This window comes from Agelaius tricolor, unplaced genomic scaffold (assembly GCF_023055355.1).
Source record: "Agelaius tricolor isolate 1412-34295 unplaced genomic scaffold, bAgeTri1.0.p SCAF_5, whole genome shotgun sequence".
Taxonomy (NCBI): Eukaryota; Metazoa; Chordata; class Aves; order Passeriformes; family Icteridae; genus Agelaius; species Agelaius tricolor.
The window spans coordinates 33,642,075-33,656,737 of NW_027269265.1; the positions used below are offsets into that span (position 1 = coordinate 33,642,075).

At 41.7% G+C, this 14,663-nt stretch overlaps 1 protein-coding gene across 4 annotated transcripts in view; it reads left to right on the forward strand.

Annotated features, from left to right (window-relative positions):
* Positions 1 to 14,064, forward strand: part of RAD51B (RAD51 paralog B) — a 397,721-nt gene extending 383,657 nt beyond the window's left edge. For 2 of the 4 annotated variants that reach the window (XM_071427109.1, XM_071427113.1), the window contains exons 11-12: positions 12,529 to 12,579; positions 13,680 to 14,064. In XM_071427109.1, the coding sequence (XP_071283210.1) occupies positions 12,529 to 12,579; positions 13,680 to 13,831 (203 nt within the window). In that variant the 3' untranslated portion in view covers positions 13,832 to 14,064. The remainder of the gene's footprint in view (positions 1 to 12,528; positions 12,580 to 13,679) is intronic. The other 2 variants (XM_071427111.1, XM_071427112.1) reach the window with 1 other exon arrangement.
* Positions 14,065 to 14,663: the final 599 nt, after the last annotated feature.

The following is a 14,663-nucleotide window of genomic DNA, read 5'->3' on the forward strand; positions in this document are numbered from 1 at the left end:
AACCCAAAAAAGGCCAGGCTGTGTTCCTTCTGTGCACCACTGCCCTGCATCCTTGCTATAGGTCACTGGCCATCCAAACTGACAGACTGGAATACAGGCATCAGACTGACATGGCAGAAGTGAAGGAGGGGGAAGTGTAGATCTTTCTTCACACAACTTTCAGAATAAACCTTTTTTACTGTCAGCCATCATCAAAATTAGGTGTATTTTTGAGAGGCATTTTCTGAAGATGCAGTGGAAACAGACTACAGCTAAAGAGAGAGGCAAAGAGTAGAAATCTTCACTTAGAGTATCTCAAAAATCCTGGTAGGAATCTTCAAGTTGGCCTGAATGTGCTCAGGATCATACCCTTGAGGAAACAAGTATTTGTCAGCATTTGTTAGCTGCTCGCAATTTTAGATCTTCCCTGGCCTTCTCATTTCCTCCTTTGCTTTGTCAGACTGCTTTCATCCCACTCCTACTCAACTTTGCAGATGCCAGTTCCTGTTTCTAATATCAGCAGTTCTCAATCTTCTCAGATAACCCTGTTGTTGTTTGTGCCTTGCTACGTGAGGGAAACAACCCGTGCTTTCTGTTCTCTCCTAAAAAGTCACTCCTGCTCTAGCTCCAGCAAACCTAACCCAGCCCCTGCTCTGCTCAACTTCTGCCCAAATCCAGCATGTCAGACTGCAAAAACTGGCAATGCCTCTGGTCTCAGTGTGGGGAAATAACCAAAATCAGTGTTAGAAGCATGGGTTCTTTATTCTCCATCAAACTGGCCTTTATTTTTTCTCTCTACCCTTGCAATTATTCTTGAATTTTCTGATGTATGTTGTCTCCGAGAGCCACTAAAAAGGGTGGATGGATTTGCAATAAAATATGTACAGCTCTGTTAAAGCAGTTTTACATTAGTTTGTATCAACTCTGAACTAATAGTGACGTCAGTCATTGAAAAGCTCCAGACAAGTACTTTATACTAGTGCTAAATATTAGCAATAATTGTTAGTGTTAGACCTCTTAGTTATCTTTGCAGATACTGCTGACTATTCCAAATCATACAAGAGAAAGATTCTTCCTCTAAACACTTAATGTGCTGTGAATTCAGTTGTATTTGACTCAAAGAACTAACCAATAACCTTTGTATCCCGTCTCTTATTTCTCGTATTCCTCCATCTTTGCGTGATGAAAGTTTCCCTTCCAAATTTCATTTGCCTCATGTATATTTATTTTAAATGCCTGAAATGGAAATAAATTTCTTCACAGATTTCTTCTATACATAAGAAAAATGTAGCTAACTGCTTATAAAAGAAGTGAAGATTCCCATATAAAATAATAACAATAACAATAATTATAATTATTTCATTCTAGAGGGTGGCGTCAAGAGTGAGATTGTGCTAATGGCACAGAGAACAGAAAATATTAATATCAGAATATCAAAGAAGACCAAAATCTTTGCTTTTATGCTACTCTTCCAATAGCATCTTAGTGTCTTTTTAAGGAATGGTTAAGAATATTTTTAATTTTAGTCTTCAATTTTTGTAAGTGGAGCAAAGAAGTGCCTCCCTTAGTTTATTTTTTATTTCCTCTAGCCTAGTGTAAAATATCTTAGCATTGTACCTTTCACAGGTGACCTGTAGCTTTTTTATGAGAGTGAAATGCCTGAAGTGCTTGCATGCAGAGCAGCAGGACCTGATGCCCTTCATTTCACAATAGCTTAGAAATAGGCTTTAATGGCAATAGTGCTGATGCTTCCACCCAAGGCAGGGCTCAGAAGGGATAGGTACAAGTAAGTACAGAACTGTTTGCTTTCCCTTTCCCCTGCTTTACTGTGGGATACCCACAAACATTTAATTAAAGCCATTGTATGCATGCTTAACTTGGAGATATCTGTGGTTCCTTGAAACCGTTACGCAGGAGCACCAAAGAAAATACAAGAGAGTCACTGAAGGAAAATACAAATGAATTAGAAAAGCATAGCAACCAGAGAATACATTTCCCATAATACAACAGTCAAAGGTCATGAGATCACAGATGCTCAGTTGCTCATGCATATCATCTATTCTCTCCACTTGCATGCTTGCTCCGGAGAGGGCAAAGATTTAATGAGGATGGGGCTAGCATTAGCAGTTCTCACCCTTCCTCACACCCTACATCTCAAAGAGCACTGAAAGCCTCTTTGAAGTTGGAATAGACACACATTGAATTTTCCCAATGCACACACACAATCTGGAGTTTTCTCATCAGGTACAAAAATACAAGGTGACTGTTCTCTTCTGGCTGCCCTGGATGAGAACAAAGCTCTCGAATCAAAGACTTGCTGAATTGAGGAGTTGAAAGAAGTTTCTCCATTGCATCTGTCTTTTCAACCTGCAGTAGCAGCCCTTCTCGGTCTCACGGTTCCTATTAGTCAGTTCATTTTTCCCAGCTCCTCAAGAAGAAATCCTGTACAGACAAAACAGCACTCTATTTACAGGAAGCTTGGCAGGGTCAAAAAGTGACTGTAAAACAGATCTCTTGTTAAAACAGATACAGCATTTGCTCTGATGTAGATACAGCTAGGACTCAGCAATCTCTGATTTGCTATCAAGGCCTTGAAGGTGATCTCAGAGTCAGATCTGTTAAACTTGGTGACATTGTGTTGTTATCACTTAGCAGAGCTAACTCAGTTGCTCCAAGTCCCACTTAATCTGTGCAGCTCACTACCCACAGCTTCTGACCTACTTAGTCACTTCCGGTCTTTGATTTTAGTCTTAAGGCCTCTTTTCTGAGTTGGCATGTGACTGACATTTAATCTTAATCAAACTTCCTTGAACTTCCATTACTGTCAAGTACAGCTTCTCTCACCATAATACCCACCCTTCTGAGTGCAAGAAAACTGATTTACAGCCAACAGTCTGCCACTTCTCTTATGCTCCATGTTCATCTTTGCTTTGTTTTTCTTCCCATATGAGTCACTTCTTCCCCCTCTCTGACACATCATGCTACACTTTGTTTCCCTCGATCTGTCAGTGGCCGAGGTGATGCCCCGCACACCTTTACTGCAGAGATCTGGTGAGAATTATTATAGTGTGTGCCCAGCTACCGTGTGCAGATTCAGAAAAAGCTAAACACAAAGAAATTGAGTTGGCCACAGGCTGTTTCAGAAAGTCAGCTTGTTTAATATGCTTTTGCTTCTGACCAGAAATGATGACCAGCTCAGTTCCCCTATGCCTTGCTTAAGAGCTCCTTATGCAAAACACAGTTGTTTAATCTATGCCTCCCCACCTACCATCTCCCCTGTTACTTCAGGGCACTTGTTAACTTTACAGATGCTGGAAGTCCTTACCAGCCTAAGGACTTTCCCAGTTCTCTCTGGTTCTGTATGCTGCAGTAATGTGCCTTTGAAATAGACTCCTTCAGCCAGTTTCCTTCCACGACCAGAATCCAATCCAAAGATGTTAATCCAGTACCACGGTGAGTTTTGCCTGCACAGGGGCACTCCTGAACTGATGGGATCTGTTGATTTTTGAGATTCTTTCACCACAATAGAGAAGCTCAAAGATATGGCCAGGTGCTCTTAGTGGCCCAATGCTCTTTGGATGTCAGATACAAAACATTTAGTGGCAATGTCATCTGCCTGTAACACGTAGGAGAGATTTGTTCAATCCCCTCTTGCATGTATGCCCTTTCCTGACCTTTTTCAATATGCCCAGTTCTGCTTTGCTCTCTTCCTCCTATTTCTGCGCTCATCAGCACTCATCCACTTTTGGGTCTTGTTGTTATTAACAGGTCATGTGACCCATCACTGAGCGCAGCCTTGTCCTCTTAGGAGGCAGAAAATACCACACATTTTGGAAGGACAAATTAGCTACAGGCCATTCTTACTAAGCCTCTCCTTCAACTTATCTCAAATTGTATTTTTGAACTGCAGTCACTACACACTGTAAGTTGAAAACAACCACTTGAGCCCTTTCCAACAAGGCTTTGATACTAGGCCTGGAGGAGAGATAAGCAGCACATTGAAGTTGTGGTATCTCTGTAACTGTGGGCAGGGAGTGAATGGAAACATGCCCTCCTTCTGGCACTGCCTGGCTCTGCATGAGGGGAGAGGATCCAGCTCAGCAGCTGGGGTTCACACACATGGTGGGAGCCAGCGGCCTCTCAGCTGATGACAGATTAGACTCAGGGCTGGTTAGTGGGAAGCCTGTGATTAGACTTCAGCAACATCTGTCTCTAGCACTAAAGGAATCACTGCTGTGGGCTGTGATTTTCTCAGCAAACTGTAATTATACCAGGAACCTCATTCCTGCTAATTTTCTCAACAACTTAAGTGCAAAAAAATGTAAGTAAGGATGCAGGAAAGCTGAAACTGTGAAAAGAGCAGGAAAGAAGTACCTGTTTATATTTTTTTCAGCCCATTCCAATTATTTTCTCTCCGTTTCTTAGATTTGTATGAATCACAGACTCTTTTCTCCTGGAAGTCAGTGTCCAGGTTTAAACTACCTGAAGTTGACCTGAAGCTGATAGCACACATCGTCTCTGTCCACTTCTGTCCCAGGGCAACATAAACAAGTGTGGTGGCACTTGCAGAAGGTGTCATACCAACTTTTCCTTGGCAGTGCCACCTCTTTCCTCCCATGGGGGCAGCAGTATGGAGTGCTGGTCTCTGATCACAACTGTTCTGAGGACATTCCCAGGAAGGTTTGGCCTGGGCAGAAGTGTGGGATATGGGAGATTGCTCAGGGTGAGTTTAAACCTTACTCCCAAAGGTCCTGTCTAGACTAGGATTTAAGAGTTTGAACTTTAAAAGTGTTAGGTTGTGTAGAATAACTCTCTGTTTTAAAAGATACAGAAAAGGCAGTAAAAGCTTGAACTCCCAGTAACACCTGGTAAATTTTGCCAAAATAACAATGTCAAAAAAGAGCAGGATTTTCTTGCAAGATTTCTCTGCCAGAAAAATCTTTTTGTTTGTGCAGTTGTAACTCTGTGGTTGCTCATTTGCCATTCTTTGCTCAGAATATAAGAAGAAACAGATTTTTTTTTAATGTATGTGTAGGAGAGGAGGAGAAATATCTAAGTGAGAGTTTGCCAACAGAGCTTTACCATCCAATATTTAAGATGTAGACAAGGTCAAAATGATTCAAACTAATCCATGTACTTCTTCACTTTTCTCACAGCATTAAAGTGACTTTTAGTATACTTTGAAGGCAAGAGTGTCTTGTGTATGTTAAGCAATTTTATATCAGCATCCTTCTCTTCTAGAAGAAAGCAGAATTGTTTCTTACCAGCATGTCTGCACTTCATCCTGCAGCACATCTGGCAGCACAGCCAGGGATGAGAGTGTGGCAGCAGGAACTTGACCCTTGGGTCTGAAAGCACTGGGAAGGCTGCAATTGGCAAGCAGACCCCTATCTCCAGAGCCAAGCCTCTGCAGGCTGGTGACACATGTGGAGTAGTCTGGAATTGGCACAAATGGCTGTGGACGAGGAGGAGAGAGGAAAGGTTAGAAGGAAAGTGGAAAAAATGCCTCTTGCATATTTCACTTTCTTTTCCATCTGCTTGTGTGCTGTTGCTGTGAGCTATTAAACAGCTGCAGTGGTCTCTCCCAGAAGGGACTGTGATTCAGTGGAGCTGGAGAATGATCCCTACAGCTTAGGGCTTTGGGAGCCCTCTTGAATGGAAGGGACCAGAGGAGTAATGTTTCTCTGATTGACTCTTCTACTAAAGACACTTGGGAATTCAGCACTTGGGGCAGTAGCCAGAGATGCTGTTCAGGCTCCTCAGACCTGAAACTCCTGGCAGGCAGTGGGTACTGCTGGGTACTTCTGACTCATTCTTGTTGAACTAGGTGAGTCCTTCTTGTTTCTTGCCTTCCAAGCAGAACCTCCCAACTCTCCTGAACTGGTTTCAAATTTCAAGAAGAGCAGATTACTCAAGCAAAAGTTGTTTGCAGACTTTGAGACTGTAGCTTGGGAAGATAAAGGTAGAGCGGGAGGACCAGGAGAAGGTGGGATGGGCCTACAGTGAGTGCCAAGATCTGAGCAAAAGAGCAGGTTTTTTGCATCCATTCAGACACTCAGCAATTTCCTGCGTTTTTCCTGCAATCAGCATGCTCCACCTGCTTTTACTTAACCATTTCCTGTTTACGGCTTCCAAAAACTTTCTGGTGAAATCACTAATCTGCCACAAGATCAGTCTTTATGGTTCCTTTTGAGCAGGCTTCACTCACTTTTTTCTCTGTCTTCAGTACACAGATCTTTCAGACTGAGGCACTGTGTGCTGTGTGTGCATGTCTGCAGGCATGTGTGCTTGCAGCCAGTAGTTATGCCAGGAACTTGTGTTTGCTCATTTGTTCTTTCTCTTAACATATGCCCCTTCTTTTCCTTCTAAGTCTTGCTGGTTGTTGCAAATTTGAGCAAAGAAACAAACAGTAGCACTGAGGGCTGGTGCCTCTTTCTGTACAATAGAGGGCTCCAGATATTTAGAGGAAGGACTCTTCCCATTACTTTCAAGATCTAAGTGCTCTCCCACCAATGAGGAATTTGTTCTCTGCATAGCTTGCCCATGCTTTGAATTATTTTCTAGATTTGAAAACAGTGAGGCAATTTCTTCTAGTCTACTGTTCATCTGTTTCTCAGATGTGAAAGGTAAGGTGTGAGGAGAAGGAAGGGTGAACCCAAGAAAAAAAAAAATCTCTTTTTTACAATGTAGATGGCTCCCACAAGTGCCCATCACACATTTAGTCATGTCTTGCAGAAATCAATAGAAATGCCTGCATGCTTCAAGTCTACTCTCCTTAGCTATATTGCAGATAACACTACAGCCACCACTAAAATAAAATTTATTTTTCACTGCTTTTCCTGTTTGTTTGCTCTTTTTATTTCTCTTCTGAAGCAGTGAAAATAGATTCTTAAGTTTCCTCTCTGATTCTCATGCTCTTGCACAGTGCTGCAATGTTTGGGTTGCGGTGAGCACTGCAGGGGAATGTTCTCTTCTTAAAATAAATCATGGAAACATTTCTGTTGGAATCAGGGCTTGTAGAAGTTTACTTTTTTAAAAAAAAGAAGAATGTCAGGCCAGCTTTGGCCTGGCACTATATCCCTTTAGAGGGAACAGACTTTTGATGCATGTCAGTGTATATGTACCGACATGTGTGTGTGTATATATATACACACATACATACATATATATGTACACACACACACCAGTACACATGCCAGCTACACTGGTATAACTGACCACTGAAACCATCCTGTAAGAACACTGGACATGTTGGGCCTGTCAGACAGATCTGCAAATTCCTTAACTATCTCTGCTGCAAGTTAGTGTAAGTCAGAATGCTTTCTCTGTCCCCTTAGGTGTAGAAGGAGTTGATCTGTCCTGTGCACTGGCACTGCTGCTGAGCTGTTTCACACTTTGGAAATTAAGTTGATGCGCTCAGACTCTCACATGTTTCTGGATATTTTATCAGGAACACTAAACCCCCACTCCCTGCTTTAGCTGTAATATAAACATGCAGCGGTATCACTTCTGTATGGGTTATAAGGGATGGTCTGGGCATTGCTGATGTCCAGGCAGCTGTCTGCTGTAGGCATAGCACAACCCCACTTAGATCAGAGTTTGCTGAAGTATCCTTCAAGCTCTTTGTGAGCAGCTTTTGAACTTCCATTAGGGAAAGGAAGTAGTTGTTTTCTGCACAGAAATTTCTTTCAGATTGGCCCAAGTATGTAAAATGGTTACTTTGGTACCCATCCAGCACAATTCATTCAATATTTTGTGTCAGGGTGCTTGTCATCAGTGGCATTTGCCCAGGGTGAGTCACACCTACCCAAGCAATGATCTGAGAGAGCCCTCAAATATTTTACAGGGTACAGCCCTGGTAAATTCATGATCATATTGGACCACACAGCACTTTATAGAGCAGCTCCTTCTAACCAGATTTCAGCCCAAGAGGCAACTACTTCCAAAAGAGATTCTCTGGTTCAGTATCCATCTTTATTTTCCAGATGTTTCTTTCACCACACTGCTTTCTGGTTACATTGTAAATTTGAGTACACTCGAGAAATTTTTGCTTTCTTCCTCCACCCCAAAATTGAAGAAAAGCTGAACTATATGAAAATGAAGTGAGAACTGAGACCCTGAAGGAAAATGGCACAAGGTGTAGAGAACCATGCAAGACTCTTTCCAGGAAATGGGCAGAAGGTTCATCACATGAGTCACTGTAACCTTAGATGACTAAATTCTTGAAGAATAAACTGTCAGGAATATGATACTGCTCAGGACAGTTCCAGAGGGAGACGAAACCTTCTTAAATAGCTGTTGTTTGGTTTTTTGTTCGTGATTCATTCCTGAGGAAATTGCTGAGTCTCTGGCCAGGAACGGGGTGGAGGAAGCAGAGGCAGTGCCAGCCCTCCATGGTGGAGGCTGCAGGCAAGGCATGCTGGGCTGCACCTCCTGCTGCTCCTGGCACCAGCTCTCCTGCCCAAGGAGCTGAGAATGGGTCAGGAGCACTCCATGGCTGTCCTGTCCAAGTGAATAGAGTAAAACAGGATCACTAGTGCTCATCTGCCAACTGAATCAATTCACAGCATGTTTTTGTCTACCAGCAGGTATGAGACCAAGAGGAAATGAAGATATTAAAACTCTAATTCCAGCTCCTTCTAAAAAGTTTTCTTGCTCTACCCGCTCCAAGCAGTTAACCAAGTTCTATCAATAAAACTGGCCCAAAGCTCTGAATTTGGATTTCAGAGATGGCCTTAAGATTTTAAGCCAGTAACAACAGAAGAAGTCAGATGCCCTCCAGAGCTACCTCCAGAGGAGCTGAACTAGCATTAACAGCACTGGGGAATGTTTGCAGAAGTATCTTGAGTGTGGAGAGACCCCAATTTCCAGCACACTGCTGTCAGTTCCCATCATGATGAGTTTCACCCAAGCATTTAACATTTCAGCATTAGTTCCGTGTCTCATAATGCCATTTATGTAATGATTGCTCATTTGGTTCCCATTAAAATAATGGTATTTCTTCTGCAAACCACTGCCTGTAAAAATCAAGCCACTCAGTTTCTCTTTAGATTGTAATAAAGGAAATAAATAGTAGGATGCACACTAATTCCCGGAGAATGGGGGGCTTTCTTTCCCCTCTTCAACATACAAAGTTCAGACATCAGAATTAGGAATGTGAAAGATCTGTTAAGGGTTAATGAATCCATCTCCTGCAAAAACACAGTGTAGTTACTCCTCAGAAGATGTTTCTCAGATACTATATTGATAAAGGAGTCTGCAGCTCTCCATAGTCAGAGAGAGTCATTTCTCTCTTCAAATTGAAGAAATGGAAGGTGCAGTTCTCTCAAGTCATCACAGTGCCACTGTACTTTGAGACAGTGTAGAATGATTCCTTGTATTGTATATACCAGCACTTTGAGGAATTCGGTTTCACATGTCTCAAACAATGGGGGTTTCATCTCTTCCTGTGGGAGCCTGCTCTGCAGCCTAACTCATTTCACCATCTGGAGTGTTTTCCTGAGTGTCTGCTCACTTTAAACTTTCTTTTAATTGTGTACCCACTATTTCTTCTTAAAGGTAATTTGCCAAAAGTTTCTGTTGTGTGAAATTCACATTCTGTTGTGCTTTTTTTTTTTTTTGAGGATTGAGAAAACCCTGAAAGATTGATGACTTCTTCTCTTTGCTTTTTCTTCCTCAGAAATAATAAGTAATTAATAATATATTACTGCTTTTTTAGTCATTCATCTCAGCGATTTACAAGGAAGATCAACATTGTTGTACTCTTTTTACAGATGGAAAAAATTGAAGCACAGGGCAGGAAACAACTTGTCTGAGATCATTCAATGAGCCCATAGCAAGACTTGGATTTTTAAGCAGGTCTCCACAGTACTGCCCTACTTTTTTCTTACTTTTTTATTTTTTTGGCACAATCTAGTTCCCTTTGGCTTTGTTGGAGTACCTAGGAAGGACAAACTTTCCATGAACTTTATTCAGAATTGCAATATTGTAACTGAAAGGTCAGCTTGTTGAATATTTAACATTTACTATCTTTCCAGTGTGTTGGTCAAGCATCCTAATTAAGCAGTGATAAATAAAACCAACAAAGCATTTTAACAGACCAATTCAGTCCCTAGGGCCCAGAGTTGAATTTCCTTCAGCTAGCCTGTGTTTTCCCAGTTGCAGATTGTCCAGATTGAACACTGTATATATGAAGCACACTCTTATCAGCACACTGCAGGGAGATTTCCTTCCTCCTCAGTGCCACCAGGCTTACTTCACCTGTCCTATTTCCCTTAGCTTAGTGGTTTTCAGTAAGTGTGTTTCTCAGAATCTCAATAGTTGCTGAATTATAAATCTTCCAGTTTGGAATCATAACACCACAATGTGTACAGCATGATAGACATTGTGGGGAGTGATACCCAGCAGAGCCCTGAGCAGGCTTACCAGAACTCTCTGTGGGCTGCTAAGACATAGATGGTTTCTCTTACTTGCCTGGAAGCTTCTACCTGTCCAGCCTGTAATTTCAGTGAATATCTTTGGTGGGCCTGGAGACACCTGAGCAGATGGTGTAAGGTGAGTGTTGTTCCTCACCTCCACATGGGGAGGTGAGGGCAGCCAGTTCTGTGTGCTTGCAGCCTGGTGTGCAGGGGCCTCGTAAGTGCCCCGCAGTCTGCAGAGTGAGCTGACAGCACTCACCACATATAAGGTGCCTCACTCTGTGTGGATTGAGGATTGAGAAATCAGGGCTCTGGCTAGGCCTGAGTTAGAGCTGAGGGATAGCACACAGATCCTCCTGGCTGCTGACCATTGTCAAAGTATGCCAGCAAATGAAGTCTGTAGCATTATTCCCCTACTGCTCCTTCAGGCCTCCTTCATTCCAGATGTGACTGCAGCAGCAGCTGAGGATTTACTGAAAGCCATAGGACTGCTGTAGGTCACTGAGCACATGACATTTGCTTTCAAATTGAGTTTGAGAAACTACCAAGCAGTGTCAAGCCTATGTCTCCTGGCTATGTGAATAGAGGAAGCTAAGAAGCAACAATGATTACATAAAGCAGGGAAATCCCCCCAGACTTCCCCCAGACTACCTCAAACTGAAGCTGATTTGCATATGTTCAGTACAAATAACTTTGCAATGGCTTCTAGCCCCATGAAAGAGTTACATGTCCTTGCTTATAATGATATAATCAGGCCACTTCTCCAAGTTGAATCACTTGGAGAAGATAACAAAAGATCAAATCAGAGCCTGTGTAGAAATCTAAGCAGTTTTATGTAGCACATAGGCCTGCTTCAGGTGCAGATACAACTCGGTATTGCTATTCCACACAAAATCAATGGGAACTGTTCAGCAGCTGTTAGTAACCAGCAGTTATTCCAGAAAAAAAAAACTGTGTTATGTTTTATAATTTGTGATTATGGATGGGTGGTATCATACATACCTTCCTATACAAACTCTGTTTGGTAGAAAATAGACCTTACTGAAAACTAGAAAAAAGCTATAGTACTCTTGTAGTTAAAAACTATGGTCATCCACTTTACAAAACCTGAGACTCATTTGGCCTGGAATTCCTGAGTGATACTGTTCAAATGCAGTGGTGTTAAACAGACTTCCAAGATTCCTGTGATTTGTTTTGTTCAAATGCAGTGGTGTTAAAAAGACTTCCAAGATTCCTGTGATTTGTTTTAAACATCACGGTTTAACAGAAACAAACAAGTAAGCAAAAAGAGACAGCATATTGAAAATGCACATTTACTGGGCTATCTAAAGCTCAGAAATGTAGTTGGCTAATATGACACCACAAAACTATTTTTTGTTATCTTCTATGCACTAAGAATGACAATGTTCATAAGCCTAGTATATCATGACTATGGAATGCCTGGATTGTCCTTGAAGACAGGTGGTATTTTCTGTTCCCTTGCTTAGAGACTAGGGCTTGGGGATTTGTTTGTTTGTTTGTTTGTTTGTTTGTTTGTTTGTTTGAATAGGATGAGAATATAGACTTCTCACAGGCTCACTATGATCTGTTTCTTTGGAAAGAATAGTTTTCTTATTCTTTCCTATCTTTTTATTGAAATCGGTTCTCAGATACATTTCCTGTCAGCCGTCTCCCAAAGCTAGATGGAGTATAGAAAACTTCACTTATTCTCTCCCAGTAAATTCACAGAAGAACTCCCTATACATTTTTGGGGTTGTCAAGCCAGCTTTATATTAACATTAAGTACAGTTGGGTAGGGCTTTAGGTGTCTTGTAGTAAATACCAAAGCTGTTTTAAACAGTCTTAGAGGTGCTTTTGTCAGTGTAGCATATTTCCCTTGAGGAATATGGGAAATGAGAGTTATCATCATTGTCAGTATGGTTATACCAGGACAGCTATAGGAGCAGCTCTTTTCTAGTGTAGTTGCTTTTTGGTATAGTTAAAAAATAGGGCTAAAGAGCAAGAGGAAAACTAAGACACAGCTTACTTTGACAACCTGTGTAATAAGCCTTGTGTTCTTTCTACAATATCACCTCTGTTAATCATGGCTTCTTACTGTGAAATATCCTGTCTTCTACTTTACTCCTTTCAGGTTTATTGACTTTCTTCAAGCTTTGGTACAGCACAGTAGGAATCATCCCAGGTAGGAGCTGGCTGTTCTGCAGAGTCCTTCAGGCACCTGAGGGCTCTCTGTGCTATGATGGAGTTTGTCTCAGTGGGTCAGCTGCAGAGACTGGAAGAGAAATACATATTTGAATAGGCCTGAGATGCCTTGCAACACAGTTAATAGCAGCAAACCTGAGGACATGACATGATCTGATTGATGCTTGGTACCTTGGATATTTCGGTCCTGCTAACTGTGTGTGTTTCTTCAGTTTATGTTCGTCACCTTGCAGGTTGCTCAGGAAGGCTTTCATTTTGGTTTTAAATATTTCCTCTCACAAACAACAGCCTGTTTTCTACATAAAGTGTCTAATCACAGTCATATAATATCCTTTCTTTACAAAGAGACTGGTTCATCCCAAAGCACTTTACAGTCTGTCAATGACAGAGGTCTAAGACTAGAAGAGGAGCAGATTAGCAGAGGAGCCTGGTTGGGAGCAGGCTCTTATCTCAGCCTAGGTATTAATAAAGCATGTAAGGTGGAGCCATAATATTCTCTCTGAATCCAAGGCAATTTGCTGTTAGTTAGAAAACATATTGCTATTAGATGTGCTCTCTTTAACTCTAGAAAATGTGTTTGAACTGTCAAACATGAGCTGTCGTAGAGAATGTCCATCTTCTTGCACATACCATTCTCTGTTCATAGGTACTGGCTACGAAAAATCAGTTTTATTGGAAAATTAGGGTGGTGCAAGTACCCTAGCAAGTACAGTATTCTCAGCAAGTACATGCTGGCCTTTGGAGAGCTCTGGCAAAGAATGGTAAAGGGGCCTTGATGAGTCTAAAGTTTGGCTTTAGAGCACATCAGAAAGTTTGCCAGCCAGAATGAGAAGGAGAGTGATCTAGTTACACTGGTAACTAGAAGGACAACCAGACAGGCAGAAAAAAGAGGATCATTACATGCACGTCAATCCATTTTCAACAGATGTGTACCATTAGTTCATAGTGAACTTATTACCTTGATTTCTTTTGTGTATTAAATGGGTTTCCAAGTGGTTGTTTGCTGGAGGAAATGGCAACTTTGCAATCTCATTCAGAAATATTGTGATTGAGGTGTCTTGTCTTTATTGTGTGTTTCAGATCGAAAGGATCAAACTAATTTAGTTTGGGAAGGAACCAATCCTGCCCTGCAGCCCATACGAGTGAGGAACACTGCCTTGAAAGATACTTTACATGATGCTGCTTTACCCAGCACTACTGGTGAGACTTCAAGAAATACATCAAATCTATAGAAAGGACAAATGAAACCTCCCCAAAGACTTGAAGGAATGATGACATTGGTTTTCAAAAATCTGGTGAAGCAGAGATTGAACATTCTTCTTCTTTCATCTCTTCAAAGACTGACTTTAAAAGCAAGTGCTGTTCTTTCTATATGTGGGGCCATACTTAACTCTGAACTTAAGAAAAACCTGTCTTTTGTTTAGGTTAATTTAAGTGACCTAATAATAAAAGCCTCTGAACAACATACATGGTACTGAAGAAGTGTAGGCCACATGTGCGTTCCTAATTCACCTCACCATCTCATCAGTTTGGTGGAACCAATGGCCAAGCACAGGCGTGTCCACAGCCCAAAACACTGTGAAATGTTCACTTCTTTTTTTTAAGAGAATGATAAGCCCACTCAGTGGTTGATTACAAAGCAATAGTACAGTAAGTACTTACTCCAGTAACTCACTTGGAAATGATGTAAGAGTTACAAATAGCTGGGCTCAGACTGTTCAGAATGTTAGGAGAACAGGTAGCAATCTAAACAGTGGGAAGATCAATGTGTATTACAGCTGCTCAGCTTTCTCTGTCTTCAAAGCACTTTTGAAGTATTCACAACATGACTGCAAACCACAGAACTGTTTACTCACCTTACAGACTTAGAGAATGTATGACTTGCTCAAGGCCACTAAAAGCATCACTGGCTGTGCTGTGATCAGGATGTGTTCCTGGCTCTCAAGCCTACACGAAAGCCATGGGTTCAGTTAGTGCCAGCTGCTGCTGAAGGCACCATTGGCCTGAGAGGCTGCTTCTGTCCTCTGCCATCACAGGGAAAGCCTCCCTGAGCACCCTCTTGAG